The sequence below is a fragment of the Nothoprocta perdicaria genome, unplaced genomic scaffold (genome assembly GCF_003342845.1).
Source record: "Nothoprocta perdicaria isolate Ctin4 unplaced genomic scaffold, notPer1 scaffold_42, whole genome shotgun sequence".
Taxonomy (NCBI): Eukaryota; Metazoa; Chordata; class Aves; order Tinamiformes; family Tinamidae; genus Nothoprocta; species Nothoprocta perdicaria.
The window spans coordinates 3,127,154-3,146,202 of record NW_020455666.1 but is presented as its reverse complement, the minus strand read 5'-3'; the positions used below and the strand labels follow the sequence as shown (position 1 = coordinate 3,146,202).

At 38.2% G+C, this 19,049-nt stretch overlaps 1 protein-coding gene across 1 annotated transcript in view; it reads left to right on the top strand.

Moving 5' to 3' along the window:
• The window catches only part of NUP210 (nucleoporin 210), a 53,861-nt gene extending 48,285 nt beyond the window's left edge, over nucleotides 1-5,576 (top strand). The window contains exons 35-40 of the mRNA XM_026046125.1: nucleotides 102-248; nucleotides 2,151-2,401; nucleotides 2,985-3,204; nucleotides 3,768-3,863; nucleotides 3,997-4,080; nucleotides 5,214-5,576. Of these exons, the coding sequence (XP_025901910.1) occupies nucleotides 102-248; nucleotides 2,151-2,401; nucleotides 2,985-3,204; nucleotides 3,768-3,863; nucleotides 3,997-4,080; nucleotides 5,214-5,314 (899 nt within the window). The 3' untranslated portion in view covers nucleotides 5,315-5,576. The remainder of the gene's footprint in view (nucleotides 1-101; nucleotides 249-2,150; nucleotides 2,402-2,984; nucleotides 3,205-3,767; nucleotides 3,864-3,996; nucleotides 4,081-5,213) is intronic.
• The last annotated feature ends 13,473 nt before the right edge of the window (nucleotides 5,577-19,049 follow it).

Genomic DNA, 19,049 nt, shown 5'->3' with positions numbered 1-19,049 from the left:
TTCACTAAATGTATTTAAACTAGTTATCATCCTTTTTACTAGGGACTTTCTTAAGTTTTTTTGTTTCTTTCTTTGTTTTTTTTCTCCCTCCTTCCCCATAGGGGAGTGCTTGACTGCCCAAATTGAAGCCATTGCTGAATTGCAACCAGAGTCCGTTATCAGTTGCCACCTAAATTTTGACAGTGATGCGTTTGATTTCCCAGCACGTGATATTTTCATAGCAGAACCTGGCTTTGATGCAATTGCAGGTAAGGTGAGAGAAGATGCAGCACTGAGAGCAGGTGCTATGAATTCTGCTGTGGTTTAGTTCAAATGCCTTTTGACCACTCAGAGGTTTCAACAGAAAATCTGACAGTCTTGGCTGTGCAAGTTCTTCAACTTTAGTGAAYTGCTAATGTGATTTCTTCTGTTTTAACTTAAACTTTCTGCATTTGGCAAAAAGATGATTTTTGTTTTTAAAGAAATTCTGAAGCTGGTGGTGGCACATTCTACATCCTCTTGACTCTCAACTCTGATTTTTGAAGACTATGTCTTATACAATGCTGTGGAAGCATTATTTTAGTGGGAGAAAACCCCAGGCTTAGATAAAGTCTTCAATTAGTGAGTGCAAAGTTAGGTCTTAGTTTTGCAAATTGCTGCTTATATACTTATAGGTAGGTAACCTGGAGACAGAAATGGTGGTACAGGACATGGGCATGATGTCCCAGGCTGACTTGCTGCACAGAGCTGGCAGCTGCTGTGCTTTGCCCCAGTCAGACTGTGCARGAATCCATGGCCTTGTAACAGGTTCCTTTAGCGAAGTGTTTTAGCCCTGTATTGCTGAGCTATGGAAGCAAAACCCATCCTACTTCAGTTGCTGCACGTGAGCACTCAGACACATATTCCAACCTTTGCTGCAGTCAGTGGCCATTAGTTCTTTTCGCTTTGTTTTCTTGCCTGACATTAATGCCTTTCCCATATACAGAAAAGCAGTAGAGCTTAAGAATAGGGATCAGAGAGGCAATCATGAGCTTTAATTTCTGCGTACCAAAGACAAATCTCACCAAATTATCTTCTTAAGTGAAATACCCTTTGTGTTTAATGTTGGTCTTTTGATAGCTCTGCTCCTCGTTGTTACTGCAGTGTAACCAACCTCAGTGATTAAAATGAGGTAAATGGGTTAAATGTGCAACTATTGGGAAACTAATATATTTTGCGTTCTTTGTATTTGCATTCTGGGATTTAAACACTTCTGGAATTTATCATTCGGTCTGCTACATTTTTTTACGAATGCTAGAATTCTTACGTACTCTGCAAACATCATGAACTGGGACTTAAAATGACATAAAAATACCAAATATTTTGAGAATTGATATAAAATTATGAAAGTGGTCAATAACATACCAGTGTTTCATAACCATAACATTATTTTTAAAAGCAAAAAAAAMCCACAGTTGGTATCAAAAGGCAAATTTTTAATTATCATTTAGGTTAGTCTGTATAACCTTTGGGTAATATAYTGTTATACTTTTCATATTAGTGACTGCCTGTATTGCTCAGAAAAGGAAAGACAATACAAGGGAAAATTTATCTGGCAAATTCTGCTTGTTATTTAAGTTTTATATCCTTCAAACTGTGGGAAAATTTTATTATATCTATCACTAATAATAGACAAATACATCTCATAAATTGGAAACATGGTGAATATCTAACCTTGAATGAGGTTATGATAAATATTTATCCATGTCTCCACAGAATTATGTTCACTGAACACTAGAATTCTAATGTTAGATGAAGAGAATGTGATATATGATGTTAGATTTATTTTTCAGCAAAACTTTATATAAATATTTGCATGTACAATATATTTAAAGTGAATTTGAATCTTGCTGGCATATTAAAATGAAATCTCACAGGGGCTAAACACTGTCTTTTTCATCTCTTTTTATCGTGAGATTCAGTCTGGAGCAAAATATCTTCTTTTTCTTTACTACTGGGATTAAGATGCTTGGATAAGTAGACACTGTCCCATTCAAACACCCACTCCTGATTTTGTTGAATTCAGTTTTCTTCTTTAGCTAGTCTCTAAAGGTCTCACAGATTTCTTGCTGTGTGGAGAGACAAAACATCAAGATAAGCAATTAGCAGTGAAACTGCTTTTGTTTTTCTAGGACATTACACCTGTTCCATCACAATGCACAGGCTGACTGACAGGCAGCTAAAGCATCTCAGCACGAGGAAAACTGYACTCAGAGTCTCAGCTTCGGTGCAAGGCAGCCACTTCTCTGGAGAGCAGATCAGCGCTGAGGTGCCCTTCAACCCAGGGTTTTATGCTGACCAAACAGAAATGCTATTAAGTAACCATTACACAAGCTCTGATGTGAAAATATTTGGTGCCACTGAAATTCTTGATACTCTAGAGGTGAGTGTGCTACTGAAACGTATCAAAGCACAGTTGAAAGCATTCTGAATCCCTGCATGTAGTTTTCTAACCAAAGGAAATTTTTGCTGCCATTGCCAGCTCAAGATTGCTCCCAGGAGGATTCTGAGATGCTCATTGCAGGTGTTTTGCTCCTCAGTTTTCACTCAGTAGCAGAGGTCAGGCTCTGCCTGCAGCAGATGGATCTCTGGGTGCGGGAGATGTGAGGAGGATGAGGCTGCCCGTTCCCTACAGCCAAGGGCACTTGACCCTCTGTGTGTCTGACTGCCCAGGGTTTGCAAAGCCCAGCAAGGGTGTTTTGAGCCTCCCTGTGTTAAGTTTCCCACATCCACGGAAATACCACTTATTAGAGGTCTTAACAGTAAATGGAAGGTGAGGGGCTGGTAGTGTCAGTATGAAGTTAGAACCCAAGCCAGTTCCTGCTGAGGGATGAGCTGCACTGTCTTTCTGTGTAATAACATTTCTTAAGTATGACCTGGAGATGAACATATGCTGTGCTTTATTTATCCGTTCATTGATTTGTTTATTTCAAGCTGTCTGTTGTGGGTTGTTCTTTCCTTGGCAGGTGAAATGTAGTTCACCAATGGTAAAGGCATTTAAGAAAGAGAAATCCTATGGACTACCTAGTTACGTGGTCTACACTGTTAGTCTGTCTGATCCAAGAGTTTCAAGCCAGGGATCCTTATCAACTGCTCTAACCATCTCTAGTTCAATGACTGACCAGTCTATCACTATCCCGGTGACAGTGATTTATTTGGCCGACAGAACCAGTGCACAAGAGAGATGTAAGTTTACCTCTAGACCTTGGATGCCAAAATAAACTTTCAATTTTCATTAATGTTCATGTGGTCGTAAAATTTGGTGCACTTAAAACTGAGCTGGCAACTAACGTTGTCATTGACATTTCAGCTGCTCACGGTGACTAGGATACTTGAATGCAATTGCTCATTGTGACTACAGTTGAACATATTTCCCTGTTGGTTCAGTCCAAATGCTCTCCTCAAGTACTGAAGTATCCTGTAATAGGTTTTGTTTTGTTTTGCTTTATTTTCATTTACTCTTAAAGTTACTCTTTTATTTTGAAAATTGATTAGCAGATCAGGGCTGAGAAAATAAAGAAAACTGTGTATCAATGCCTTGAGTTGTTGTGGGCAAATTTTGAAGACTATGTTAAAAATAGTCATTAAAATCGAAGTTGTTACCCAAGTTGATTAAATGTATTTAGCATAAATAAAATCTTGACCTAAAATAGACAAAAGTAGGAAAAGAACTAACAACTAGTAAAACAGAATAGAGAGATAAGATGCTCTTTTATCACGATGTTCTCTGTTCTTAATTGGTTCTACAGATGGATCTGGTTTATTCCAGCACGTTCCTGATTCTTATCTGGTAATGTTCTTCACGCTTTTTGCAGTATTAGGAGGGACAGCTCTTATGATCATAGGTAAGAGAATGAAAGTTTTGCAGTAATATTTTTTAAATTTTTTTTCCTGCAACTTCTTTACCATGTTATCTGTGAGAAATAAAGGAGCAATTCCATGCTTAATGGCTAGGGTTTGTTTTTGACTGTCTTGCAGCTTATCATGCAGCTTTCTCAACAAAAGAAGAACAAACTTATCCAGCATTTACCCCAAGGACAACTTCTCAACACAGCCATAACAGTAAGCAGCTGTTACACAGTTATAAGTGAAATTAATTGGTTAGTCTAGATATTGCATTTGAATTAGAAGTCGAGAGGTATCACAAACAGAAAGCCTATATGCCGAATTAAATTACAGCAAGCACTGCATCAGTTTCTAGAAAATGTTAGCCTAGGTTCCTAGGTGATGAGGCCTAGGCCGTGATTCACTTATTTTCTTTTCTATCTTCTACTGACCCCTCAATCACTAATATATTTGGACAGTATTGGCAAGTTTCATATATATTGGGAATGGCTAGTGTAGTAGAAGTGTGAGAGATCATGAAAATCAGCAGATGGAGAGGAGAATTATTCACAATTGTCTGAGGGAAAGCAAAGCTTAATGCTAATAAAATGTACTTGGCAGCATCCGCCAGGCTGTGCAGTTCATGGACATGGGTCTAGCTGCAGCCTGGCATGGCGAGACATAGCGGGAACTGGGGCTACTGCAAGGGGGTATGGAAGTGGAAATGTTTGGCAGCAAAGGACGTGAGCCTGCAGAAGGCTTGGCTGTGTTGCTCAGGGAACAGGTTTTCTTCTTGTTGTTGTTGGGGTTTTTTTGTTGGCTTTTTTTTTGACTGATTTTTTGATCTTGGAGCCATGTTTTATCTCTGTCATTTGGCATTGTAATTACTTCCAGTTTTATCTGCTCACAAGGGAGCAACATAATAAGCTCTTCTGAAAGGAATTTTCAAAAAATAACTGTTTACTGCTAGACTCTCTGATCACACTGCAGTCATTAAAATACTCTTCTTGTTATTGCAGATGTATGTTTAAAATATTGGTGAGCTGAAATCTTGTTCATGGAAACATGTGTCCGACATTGCACATGATGTGAAGCAAGTCTGAATTGGAAGTTATTTGCTGAAATGCAGTACAATTGCCCCAATCAGAAGATTTAATAATTTCTTTAATAGGAAAATTTGCAAAATGTTGGTAATTAGAACCTGTTGAAGGGGGAAAAAAAAATCCTGTAAGGTTGAGGAGTTATTTTGCTTTGATTGACTAGTGAGACTTGCTAGGTATTCCAGCAGACGATTAACAGCAGCTACCTGTTTCTTACTCCTCAACCATTTCTGAGTATGATGGCTTTTCTCCTTTTCTGCTGTGTTTTAGGTTCCTCTGTATCACCCTCACCTTCCTTCAGTCCCCTGTCCTCAAGCAGGAGGACGAGCCCATCATCCTCGCTCTGGAGCACTGATTATGGTTCGCGTTAGAGGCAGCAGGGCTCATCCGCATGCACTCGGGCTTCAGAATAAAATAATGGTGCCTTTAGCAATAGCAAACTTAAGAACTTTCACAGTTTTGATACTTTTAAATGCTTCAGGCTCTTTGAATCTTTTTATGTCAATGCTTCAGTTCTTTAAAATTTATCTGCTGTTTTATGCTCAGTTGACAAGGGTGACTGGACAAAAGCAATGTTTGTGCTAAGCTAGCTTTCTTGCACTCTTCAAGCAAATAGAAGTTATGTCTATAAGAAAGTGATACAAGAATTTTATTTACTTTATGTGAAAATTAACTTTCTTTTTAATTATTTTTTTTAAAAAGGGAAATCTAAAAGAAGGTCAAACATGAGCCAAAAATATGAAGGGTTGTATATTTCAAAGGATTATAGTTTTATTTTGAGTTCTAAAGACTCAGGAATGTACTGCACTGATAAGTGTTCTTATGTTTAGCCTTACAATGTGATGCATCATTATAATTTGCTTTTTTATAAAAAAAAAAAAAAGAATGCTGGAACAACTGTGAATAGATTTAGACTTTGCTACAAAAACAAAGCAATCTGAAAAGTGTGGCTTTCCTTGGGTACAATTGCAGTATTCCTTTCTTGTTACTGTAAGCACTTTTTGGAGGACTAAAAATGTGAAAGCATGTGCCTTCTAAGCAGACCTTTAATTTGATAGTACATATTTTTAATTGAAGGCAGTTGTCTTATCTCTGTTCTCATATAATACATTTTTATAAGTCATTTTACATATGGAAGTACCTCAATGGAAACTGAGCCTCCCTTTATTACCACTAGATATCTGGTGCACTGGAAAATAAGTAGCTTATTTCTCAATTACTATTAGTGATGATCTCAGTTCAGTCTATTTGTCTGGCATATATATGTTACATACTGATACAGCCACATCCACAATCTGGACTTCAACTATACAGTAAGATATTACTGGTATGACCAGATAGGGAATACTTGAAGTGTAGTATTCTGCTAATAATTGCTGACTTGTATGTCTGTAAAATGCAATATAGCATTTCAGTATGTAAGTATTACTCATTACTGGACTCCTGTGTTTGTATTTTTCCTTACTGACAAGGATACACAGATAAAAAAAAATGCACAGTGCACCAGAATGTACTCTGCTAAATCAGAAAAATGATCACTGTGTATGTTGAGATGTGTTTTGCTCTGTGAAGAACATCGCAATAAGGTATGCTGACCTAAACTTTTTTCCACGTTAATTTTAAACACACAAGGAAGACTAACTGGCTCCAATCCTTATGCCTAAAATATTTCCTTGAGGTTAGGAAGACACCTCAGATGGGATGCCTGAAGGATAGGATCCTTCTTTATTTTACGAAGGTTATAATCATAGTTGTTTTAAATCTGAAAGCAGTATTTTGTAGTTATCAGGGGATTTGTTTATATATGTTACAAATGCAATTGTGAATAGTATTCAGGAGGTCTGAGAGTTCCCTTTCACGGTCTTGTATAATCTAATGACCATAATAAAAGTAATTGCAATTGTTCTGTTTCAAAGAACAAAGCATCTTATGCAAAATATATTTATTATGCAGGCAAACAGTCAAAGGAATGGAATGTACACACAGTATATAGCCTATAGCTTTGGTTTCATGCAGTGTTACGGAAGAGGAGCATCTTCACATACTGAGTTCTGTGCAACTTCTTTGCTAGTTCTTGAGAAAATGTGCCTTACATACTAGTACTACTTAAAATTGGCAATTTGGATGTAAATAATAAGCATTTGTATCTGTATTATTTAATAAAGCCTTGTAAGATTCCTTAATCTACTCTCTCTGGATGTTCTTGACTTGTCTGTGTAGAATTTATCACTACGTTGTGTGTACGTCACCTTCTACAGTTCATGCTCACTCATGTGACTAAACCTTGTTTTATTTCGCCTTTACCCCTGCCAGTGTGCTGTTTTATGTCACCATCTATAGTTTTGACTGTGGTTCCTGTTGGCTGAGTTTTAAGATAGATTTCCCTATCACCACTGCTTCCAGTCCTGGAGAGAGAATCCTGGGTAACCAATTAAAAGGACTAAGAATAAAAAAACAGGTAAGATGGGATCAGGACTTATTCGGTTAGTTTGGAATCCCTAATGGCAGTGATGTTTTTGCATTGTTAGTGTTGTTAATATGTTAACTGGGTTAATTAACAAAATTGTGGTGTTGGTAAAGCACTCTATATTGTGTCTGCTAAATTGCTTTCTACAGCACGTAGTTGGGAAACAGATGCAGTGAAGCAATGGAATAAGCACAGCATCCAATACAACTTTTTTTATACATTGTTGTCTCAATCTTATTTATTCCTAAAAAGAGAGTACATTAGGTTATAGATTGTTCATTTTGTATATCTGTTTGTTTTTATACATGGATGCCCTTTCTCCATTTTAGGAAGTGTCTGAAAATGCTATGCGAAATAGGGGCTTCCAGGGCACAGCCACGAGGCCCTGTCCTTACAGGTTCCCAGTATTAACGATCATTACTTAACTTCTTATTTTTGTTAGTAATTTGATTTTCAAGTGATTTATCAACTTTTCCGTTGGTATTTGCTGCTAACTTTTCCCACTCTTCTCTGAGCATTTTCAAGGTCTATTGAAGTTAGCGGTGCGTGAAGAGGCAGCTTTGTGCCGGGTTTGTCCAAACTTTCCTGTTTGTTCATTTTCCAACTCTGGCTCCTTGTTCTGCTCAGCCCTGGCCTGGCAGCAGATGTCCTTCAGGAAGACCTGCTCCAAGGGGGCGAATCCTGCTGTGCGTGGTGCCAGTGGAAGCATGTGCTGGCTGTCTCGGGCAGCCAACTTTAGGCAAAACTGCGCTTTGCCACAGGGTGATCCAGCTGCATGGCCTTCAGAAGCCAGCCTAAGGGTAGGTGGTGGTCTTGCCACTCACTCCTGCAGTGTAGAACAAGGGATTTGAGCTGAGAACCTGTAGGTGCTCTTAGACAATCATGTGCTGGGGGTTATGTGGGGATTTAGGTGTTCAAGTATGTTGCTGCCAGTGTAAAGCTCAATTGTTAGGAAAAAATCCTAAGGATTTGACCAGAAGCATGTCTGGACTTTGCATATAATGCTGGGCTGTCCTGGGCTTGATTACTGCTGGATTCAGGACCACTCTACTGCAGTTCTGTACAAGCAGCAGTCTGGGAATGTGGTTCTTTGAGTGGATCTATCTTGTCAGCAGTCAATAAAGTATCTGTGCTGCTCTCAAACTCAGATCTTGGTCCCTTCCCTGTTAGCAGGAGCTTTTCGGAAGCAGTATGAGCAGAATTCAGTACCAATATGTTGGTTCTTGTATTAAAGGGCTTTTGAGAGGCTGACCAGAGCCAGGTGAGCTGCACAACCGGTGCCATCCCCGCCCGTGCACTCCCGGCGCCTCAGCCGCAGCCCCACCCTGACGCCTTCCYGCCTCGCGCCCGCCCCCGCCGCCTAACGGTCGTCAACGGTCACCAACGGTCGCGCAGGAGGCGCGGCGCGTGGCTGGCAGCCGCGGCGGCGCTAACGGCCGCGACCCGCCCCGCTGCCCGCTTTGAGAGAGAGAGGGCAAAAGGGTCCCCTCCAAGCTACGGCCGCGCTCGGGGGCAGCAAAGCGGGCAGCATATCCCCCTTCCGAGGGGCTTAGCGCGAAGGCCCGGCTGAGCTGGGGCGGCGGGGGCGCGTTGCCGAAGGGGAAGGAAATGTCCCCCTAACAAAGCAGGTGGTGGTCGTGCTGCCTGTTTGGCAGATATTCAGTGCTTGTAAGTGTTCGTAAAGGTTTTGTTTTGTTTTTAGTATAAGTACACTGAATTATTTCAAAAATGTGATGCATTATAATTAATATAGTAGTATTACACTATTTGAATTGCCTTTCTGTGCTAGCTAAAGTTAGCCTCAGGTCTTCGATGCTGCAAGACTGCTGATTGGAGATCTATTTTGGTCTTCAGCTCTTTGGTGAAGTAGCTTAAATTGTTCTCCTAGATCTGTCACCAGAATGTAATTAAATGGATTATTTACTTACAGCAGTAAGCATCCAGTCCTCAAAATGTGATGGGTTTTAATCTGTGAGATGTGGTTTGTTATTACAGCTCTTATGAATTAGAAAAGTAAAAAAATGTGCGTTAGTGGTGTTTTCTTGATGCAGTCCCTAATACTGGGATGTGTGTGTTCACACACACACACACACACACACACACACACACACACACACACACCCCTGCAGGTGTAACTCAAACAGGAAGGGGTTAAGGAGCTGCTTTCTGTGCTCTGTTTTTCTTTCTTTTTTTCTCTGTGCTCTGGTTGTCTCATTGCACGCAGGAAGCTACTGCCCATCAACAGTGATTTCATAGCCAGACTGTAAAGAATCATTTAATTGGATTAGCCTGATTAAGCTAATCATTATACTTCAGTGTGCTAACTAATATAACAACCCCAACACAGTATAATCACTATTTCCTTTTCTCTCCCCATGAAAAGAAAAAACATGGCCAGATAGTGTAAAAAAAAAAAAAAAAAAAAAAAAAAAAAAAACTCCATTAAACCTCCTTAACTTAATTATTGCATAGTACATAAGGAAGAGATTGCCGTAGCATCATACCCTCTGTGTGGTTGGGTTTGTTTGCTTGTTTGTTTTGTTTTTGTTTTATACTGAATTTCAAAGTCTAGTCTGTGCATGTTGCTCTACCTGCCTCCCTGGCAGAGGGTCTCCAATGGAGGTAACATTGCTGCTTCTCTTAGGAATCACTTTTATGCCTGTACGCAGAACAGGGGTGTAGCAGTAGTCTGTTTTGCTACTATAAATCTCTGTATGTCAGAAACGGATGACCTACCATTGCTTTCTAATGAGCTGGGTACAGTTGCTTTATTTTTTTCCTTGAAGCTTGCAAAATAGAAGAATCGGGTAGTAATTTTGGTAATTTTTCTCCTTCCATATTTGTCATCATTTTTTGAGCTGTGAATTCTAAGTTTCCACAATCAGTAAGCAGAGAACCATTTTCCACATTTTCTCTCATGCTGCTTGTCCTTTCTATAGTCAAAGCTATTTTCGTCACAGGTACTGTGTTTACCACTGCGGGTGGCCTGCTCCAGAGCTTCTTGCATTAATAAACCATTTTGTGCAGTTTATAATGTCTTCACAATTTGGCACAGTATCTTGTTTCTCTGTTTAGTGTGTTAAGCTGCATCTATTTCAATGCTTTGGGGTCTATCTGTTTTGGCATAATTGCTAAATAGCTTGCAAGATGTAGTTGCTATTTTCCATTTAGCAGACATTGTGTACATATTTATAATTCACCCAATCATCCATTTTTATGAATTCTTTCCCTCTCTTCTTAACTGCCATATCATCTGGAAGTGCTGTTTTGATTCTGATCAGTCCCAACGACTGTTTTTTCTAGGTTTTGCATTAGCATAAATAAGTGTATTTTCAAGCTATTGTGGTTACAGATATGTCATGATGTTACTGTTGTGACGCTTTATTTTGCTTTTTGTGAGTGATTTCTTGCTAATCAAATATGAGGCAATATAAGTAATAACTTAAATTCGAAGTTGAATTCCAAAACGGGTCTATTTTTGTTAGAACTCTACAACTTAAGATGTTATTTTTGTTGCTGTTCAGGAAAGACTACTATCTTCCAGTGCAGACAGTGAAAAAATGAGGCTCATAATGTTATGTAGCTTTATTATTTCTACATATAAACTGCATCAATCTGGATGCTCTGGTGGATAAGGTAGTTACTTGATACCTGTATGTACATTGCTGCATGAGAGGACCTTAATGACACACTTCTGTATCAAATGAGAGAAACATCAAGTCTCTCTTACATGTTATCTTTTCCTGGTAAGACAGGTAACTGTCACATTACATGCACCGGATATCTAGATATTATCACTCCGGAGGGCTGTGCTGCCGTTGGCTGGTGAGTTGGGCAGAGAGGAACCTCATGAGGTTGAATAAGGACAAGTGCAGGGTCCTGCACCTGTGGAGGAATAACCCCAGGCACCAGTACAGATTAGGGCTTGACCTGCTGGAAAGCACCTCCACAGAGAGGGACCTGGGAGTCCTGTTTGACACTGTTACCCATGAGTGAGCAGTGTGCCGTTGTGGCCAAGAAGGCCAATGGGATCCTGGCCTGCATCAGGAGGAGTGTTGCCAGCAGGTCAAGGGAGGTGATTCTGCCCTTCTACTCAGCTCTGGTGAGGCTGCACCTGGAGTACTGTGTGCAGTTCTGGGCACCACAGTATAAGAGGGAGATGGAGCTTCTCGAGAGGGTCCAGAGAAGRGCAACCAGGATGATTAAGGGACTGGAACATCTCCCGTACGAGGAGAGGCTGAGTGAGCTGGGCCTGTTTTCTCTGGAGAAGAGAAGGCTCAGAGGGGATCTGATTAATGTGTATAAGTTCAGGAAGGGAGAATGCAGGGAGGAAGGGGACAAGCTGTTCTCACTGGTGGCCAGCGATAGGACAAGGGGTAATGGCCATAAGCTGGAGCACAGGAAGTTCCATCTCCAGGTGAGGAGCAACTTCTTTGCTGTTAGGGTGACAGAGCAGTGGAACAGGCTGCCCAGGGAGGTTGTGGAGTCTCCTTCTCTGGAGGTCTTCAAAACCCACCTGGATGCCACGCTGTGCCACATGCTGTAGGTGTGCCTGCTTGAGCAAGAAGGTTGGACTAGATGATCTGTAGAGGTCCCTTCCAACCTTGAATATTCTGTGATTCTGTGATTATCATAAGCAGAGGCCTGGGATGTTTCAAATGGTGTTTCTCCTTCAGTACCTTCTGAAGAGAAACAGACCCCATCAGAGTGGAAGTATTGAGCTGGTGCAACCCTGGCAGTTTGCAGGTGTTTAGCTCTTGCTACAGTGGTATCAGGGTGAGTCTATTCTGAAATCTGACCTGGAATTTCCAACTCTGGAATGTGATTGTGGGCAGCACTGTGACTTAACATTGGTGATGTTTTACTGTGCTTTGGATTTTCTAAGGAAAGCTATACAAGAAATAAAAGGACTGAAAGTAGCAAAAGTATAGAAAATGAATTAATAATTAGAGGGGGAAAATAATCTTCCTGCTTGAATTCTAGGATGGCTACTTATATTTCCATCAAGACTGAATTTTGGCTTAAGACAGAGAAAAAGCTAATAAAGATTAGAGCATACTAAGAGGAAATGCAATGAACAGTCAAGTAAAGGAATTGCCTCTATTTTCTGTTGAACACAAGAACACATCAGAGCTGTAAGTCTGGTGGGTTTAAAGAAGAAAAAGCTTTCAAAGCAAGGATTAGGATGACTACCACAGGAAGTACCTTTCTCTGTATGTTGCTTTTGGAAACCATGTGTGAAAAAACAGCGTGTTACCTGAATGTGGAGTTGAGTGATGAGGTATGGATTGCGGCAATGACAGAACAGGCATCTTATTATGGAACATATCTGAGCCAAGGAATTACTTATCCTGGAACCTCTGAATGGTGTCCAGATGGCATTTCAGAAGAGCAGAAAATGAAGAGGATGATAACTTGAAAATCACATCGGGAGAGATGTGCTGTCATAGGGAGTTATTGCTCATTTGTAAGAGACATGTACAGAGGGAGAATTTTCTAGAAAGAGAAAACAAAAAATCATCTGAGTCCTTGAAGCTGATCTGTAGCACTAGGGAACCCACAGAAAGGTATTTTCTGGATTTTACTATTTATGTTGTTAACTGAAAGCCTTCCAACGGTAGATAAGATAGTGAGGATATCATCTGGAGTGATCCCCTATAGGTAGACATAAAAGACAGCTTTTCAGGAGCTGAAAAGTCCTGTTTCTACTACGTGATCTCAACATGGAATTTAAGTAGTCACTAGCCAGACAGGACCAGCCTCATCTGAGCTAGTAATCAGAGAACATAGTGAGAATGCAGCAGCTACTTCATGTGAAAACAAGTTGGCCAAACTTGTAAGGCTTCTGAGATGATTAGGCATATCCACAGCAAGGTAACATGTGATATGTAAGGTAATGCAGAAATTATTTACATCATTTTGGGGGGTAATGTTGTCTTCCACTCATAATGTGGAAAAGCTAAGACCATGAAGACTGACTAAGCTCTCAGGAAATGAGAAACTTCATAGTGTTCTCTGACCTACGAAATACTCATTTCCCAATTTTGAAAGCTAATTCCCACTTGGAAATGTCCTTTCACATTTTGTATGTGAAAGAAAGACCTAACTTTATTGGGAAGGCAGTCCAGATATTTATTCAAATAGAGAACTGGCTTTTTTGGTCGAAACAAGAGCATCCATAGTAATTACTTTTAGGTTCACATATGTTAATAGCTTACTGTGAACAAGTAAAACAAAAAATGAAAAAGTGCAGAATTATCTAAGTAAAATCCAAAGCTGAAAAACAATTTACTGATAAACAGCCTCTGACATTCTGGAACTAGTTTTGAATAATTCTTTTGTATCAAATGTATTTCTCTTTAAAAGAAACAAGAAGTAGGAGATGTTTTTGTCTTTCACGGCAAATAATTTACTTAGAAAATTGAATTCAGGGAACCTGTTAAGTAATAAGAAACTGCCCTTAGTAATAAAAGTGAAAATTGCCATATTTTACCAAAAAGGAAAGGGGAAAAATCACTTTCTAAAGTAATAGCTTGTAATTTGACAGTATGAGTCACTTGTGTTATTAGGAGTGAGTCATAAAAAGAAGAGACACTAAAGAAGAGGATCCAAAATATATCAAGGTAATAATAACAATAAAAAAAAACCCTCTACCTCTTACAAAATTATACAAATAAGATAGTAATCTATGGACAATCCAAGACAAAACCTATTTGTTTAACAAAATTTACTCATTAAAAAGGCTATTTTTATAAATGTCTCTTTTACAAGTTAAAAATAAGGAGTAAAAGCTGTTTTCAATTACTTCTTTCTACAAAAGCTAGTTAGCTTGCTTTTAATGGAAAGCTGTATCAAACTTTATAATTAGAAAAATACTAAGATGCCTTTAGTTTCAGTATTACGATGCAGCTTCAACCAACTTGCGTTCTTCTGCCACAGAGTTTTCTTCAAGTCACCCTGAGCACAAGCAAAGCTATTAATAATTCACCCCGTTATATCATGATTGTTCCTCAATGCATATATGAACTTTACCCATATGTAGGGGATAAATTGAATCTAGGGGGAAACTGGGAGCTTCAGAATACTAGTAGTAATATTTTTAGCATGTCTGTCTTACACTTCCACTTACTGTTTTAATTTTGAACCTATTCCCCGATCCCAACCAAATTAGATAGTAGAATGGGCATCTAAAAGATAACTAAAGCTCCCCATGAATTTTCCAAAACTTAGTTGCTGTGTAAAGGAAAGTCTTTAATAGCTTCTTAGTGCGGTGTAAGCCCACCACTTAGTAGCCTCTGCAGAACCCACAAAGACATAGGCCTGTACAAATGCCTAATCTGTATGAAACTCATTGCAATCCACTGTGAGGATCAAATCTGAAGCTAAGCAAGCATTAATAGACTTGCTTTTCATCCAAAAAAAATTTTTTTACAATTTTGAACAGAGAAAAAAAATAATGCAGGAATGTTCAGTGCAGTATAAGTAGAATCAGTTGTGGAAATCTGAATATTTAATGAGACAAAGCCAAATGAATGATACAATCCAAAACAGTAAAGAATATAAAGTCAGTAATTTACATCTTCACAATTGTTCTGCATTGCTGAATAGATTTCACTGCTTCTTGGAGTCTTTACTCATTATTAACAATAAAATCTACAACAATGGCAGGCACAAAACCAATATCAAGTGCAAAAGAAGTTTGAGACAATGGAGAAAAGTGCAATTCATTGCAGTGGCAAACATGATATTACCCTCAAATCACTCTTGCTACTTAGTAATGAATAATGCAAGATAGCACCTATGTTGCTCTATAATTTTTTTCAGGATTCTTACCCCCAAATATACATTTCTTAAATTTATTTGGTTTTCTGATGCCTGAAGGGGTAAACCAGAAGGCACTACTCCCTTTGTGTAGCACCCAGAGAACAGTCATTTGCAAAATTTTCTTTAAGTGGCCAAGACAGTGGAAGCAATGCACCATAGCCAGTGTGCTTGTTAGGGACCTGGGAGATTGCTATCCTATGCCCGCTTTTACTACAGATTTGTAGGCTGAAAGTGTGTGTCACCATTCAATTTCCTGCTGTATTTTTTTTTTTAGTCCACTACTTGTCTTCTGTAATTCCAATTTCTGTGTTTGTACCTGTAGCAGATTGGTGGCTGAAGGAGAGAAATGACTGATCTCTGCCGAGGTCTGTGTATGGTCGAGTGATCTCAGTAAACATAGAGCTTCATTGACTGCTCCTGATACTCCTAGTGTTCTCCAGAATTCACACTTGCTCTTGTCAAATAACTTTAGAACTCTTTCTATTCTTTTTTGGAGAGTGTTTTGAAGTAATTAGATTGAATTACATTTTGCTTTTTTATTCAGTGGCTCTTTATATCACACATAGGTAGAAAGATAGTTATCAAAGACGTCAGGAGAATGATTATATTCCATTAATTTTCCTATTATACACTGCGTAAGGACAGCACATTGACCTTAAAAATGTGTAGTTATCTAAGAGCTACATGACTCAAAACAGAGACTCAGAAGAGTTTTCAGTTGTATTTACTGGTTGAATCATGGAAATGTGTCACGAACTAGCAAGATTTTTCTATTCTTTGCAATTTGGAGGACAGTAAAAAACTTGAAAATTTCTGTCAAAGAGTAAAATAATCATACAGAATCTAAATCTTTCCTGCTGAGCTCATTTATTCTCTCTGCATCACAAGCAATAAAAAAGTCTAACTGCAGCTTTTTTTTTTTAAAGAATGTCCTATATTTCCATGGACATAAAGCTCATGTTTCCTAGTCTTAAAACTAAAATATTTCCACTTCTTGGTGTAGGAGTCTCATCACCTAAGCAACCATAGCCCTGAGTTGCTGGTGCCTCTCTAAGTGTTCCTGCATTTGCTGGTGTATAATTTGCACAAGAAGATAGTTCTGCAACTTATACAAATCTGTTTAAACTTAGTGGAATTAATGTTCATTGCAACAGGTTAGTTTTAGATTCTACTTTCTTTTTATCCATCTTTCTTTCAGAAAGGTTAAGTTGTTATTCACAGTCATGAGTAGTTTTAATGGTATTTTTTATATGATTTCTGGGCTTCCTTGTGTTGTATTCCACTGAAATGGGAATTCTACTGCCAGCTGCTATAGCATTTGAATTAAAGAGATTAAATATTGGTGACCTAATTTAAAACTAGATCCAGTGGTGTTTTTCATTTTTCTTTTGTTTTTTTGATGTTGGCCAAGAATCTTGCTCATATGTTGTCACTTATGCAGCATCTCTACTTTTCTTCAAAAAATAAAAAATGGTTTATAATGCATGCTCAGACTGCCTTGAAGATTCCTTTTTCCCCAGTTTATTTCTGTGACTACCATTTTATTTAAAAATAATTGAYATTTTGCAACCAGTTATTTGAGTTCTAATTACTGATTTTTTTTGGCTTTGTTTTATTTTGCACACAATTTTATTTGAGTATTATTGAGTGTAATTTGGCTTTGCCAACCACCTGTGGATTTTTAAGTTGGCACTTAGTGTTAAGTTTTATTTACATTTTCAAAAACAAGACCAGCAGTACAGAAAGTTGCTTTTATTGATGTGTTTGTTTATTAGCTAGTCTATTCTTGGATGAGTTAGTATGGAGAGTACTATGTCACTAGCAAATTAGGAAGATACCTAGAAGAGTCAACATAGTATTCACTCTTTGAAGTACTGACAAAAACTCTACTAACCTATAGTCTCATGTGGCTGATTGTGTTGAGAGCTATTTAACCTTTGGGCAGAGAAACTACAATCTCTTAATATTTCTTGACTTTGGTCAAAACTTTGGTGTAGCATCAGTCATTCCCTATTGCCAACACATCTTGTTCAACCCAGGCATTTTATAAGGACTATGTTAAAACAACTAACAGTGTGTGAGGAATTTTTCATTGCTTGCTACTCTGAAGTATAGTTCATAAAACATATAGAACACATTCTGAAATAAAAATTACTACTTTTCATTCTGTTGCAATCAGATTAACATATAGCATTGTGTTAGTGTTGCTCTGAACAAAATCTATGTTTTCTCATCTAAAGAAATTGTTCTTCTATATATCAGATTCTGAATACTTCTCGTAGGAGTAACACTTAGTAATCATCACAGCTTACATCAGGAGAACAGGAATATTGTCCTTCAGAACATGCTTGATCTTCGTGGAGCTGTATTGCAATGTGTAGGTAGAACTATGAAACATATTTTTATTTTTACAAAAAAAATGCTTTGGAAAGCTTTTCCTAACTATTTTATAGGTGAGTCTCTATTATTAAGGAAGAATAGAGAACTAGATAGCATCATGAAAAAGTAATTCAGCCTTTCTGTTCTACTTAAGCCCTGGGAGCTTTCAGGAGTATGTTGCACCATAAATAGACTGAATCCAGCAAAATGTGTAAATGAAGCTTCTTATGTTTTCAGTTTTTAACTAGTAAATTCCTTATTCATATTTTAAAAATGGCATGCTAGAAGTAGAGCTGAAAGACCAGAGAGGTTTTCCACTTCAAATATTTGAATTTGTCCTTTTAGGCACTACTAGACCTTAAATCATCATATGACATGAGCACTATATCTAGTGGTCTATGTTTATGTAAGGAAATATTTATCCTAATTTTACCTGGAATATAAAAGCCGAGCAGTGTTCTTCCTTGCTGATTGATTGCTCCCACTTTTATTAACACAATTTTTGATGTGCTGTGCTCGTTTCATTCTCCATTTATTTTTAAAGTAGTTGTGGTGACTTGATGTTTGAAAATTGTGGTAAGGTATTGTCTGATTCAAATATATTTAACAATTCCATTGAWATAAGAAGTAGAATGTAACATTACTTGCTATACTGCATCTGTGGGAGCTCTAGAAGTTAATGATAATTTTAAAAAAGTAATTATTTTACAATAATCTCTATATTAAAGTGAAGTCTGTAATCATTTTCTCTTATGGGTTTTCCAGAGAAAGCACTATGTGTCATGAAGGAACTTGCTCTCCCTTAGTAAAATCAGATGAGGCTAACCAGCTATTTCGTGCTATTAAAATATTACACGTTAATTTTGAAATCATTCTCCCTTTTGAAATTATTCTCCCTTTTTTTATTATGAATAAAATGAATTATTATGAAATCTCTCTCTTTTGAAATTATTCTCCCTTTTAACCACATCTTGTCTACTTTGACTTGTCTAAGTATGTTCTCTAGCTACTTCTTATATCTGCCAGTTACTTAGACTAAAACATTGTACATAGTCTTCTATTCCTATCCAAATGTTGTTGATAGTGTAATGTCTGTGCAAATTAGTCTTTACCTCCCTGATGTTCAGCTAGTTTGTGCTCTGAGCTCTGCACTCTCCATGAGCTGTAACTGCTTTCACCACTGATCCAGACCGTATCCGCCAGGGATGATGGTCACCATTAATGACTGTGCAAATATTGTTTAGTCTTTCCTTATTCTTCAAGAGAAGGTCTAGCAGTGAGTCACAGGAGTATGTGTGGTAAGCACTGGCTAGAGTTCTTCCAGAACTTAAAAACAATGCTAAGACTTAGCTTTGAATGAAGCTTTGGAACACCAAATATAGGTAACTTCCCTGGAGATGCTCAAAACCCACTTGGATGCAGTCCTGTGCCACATG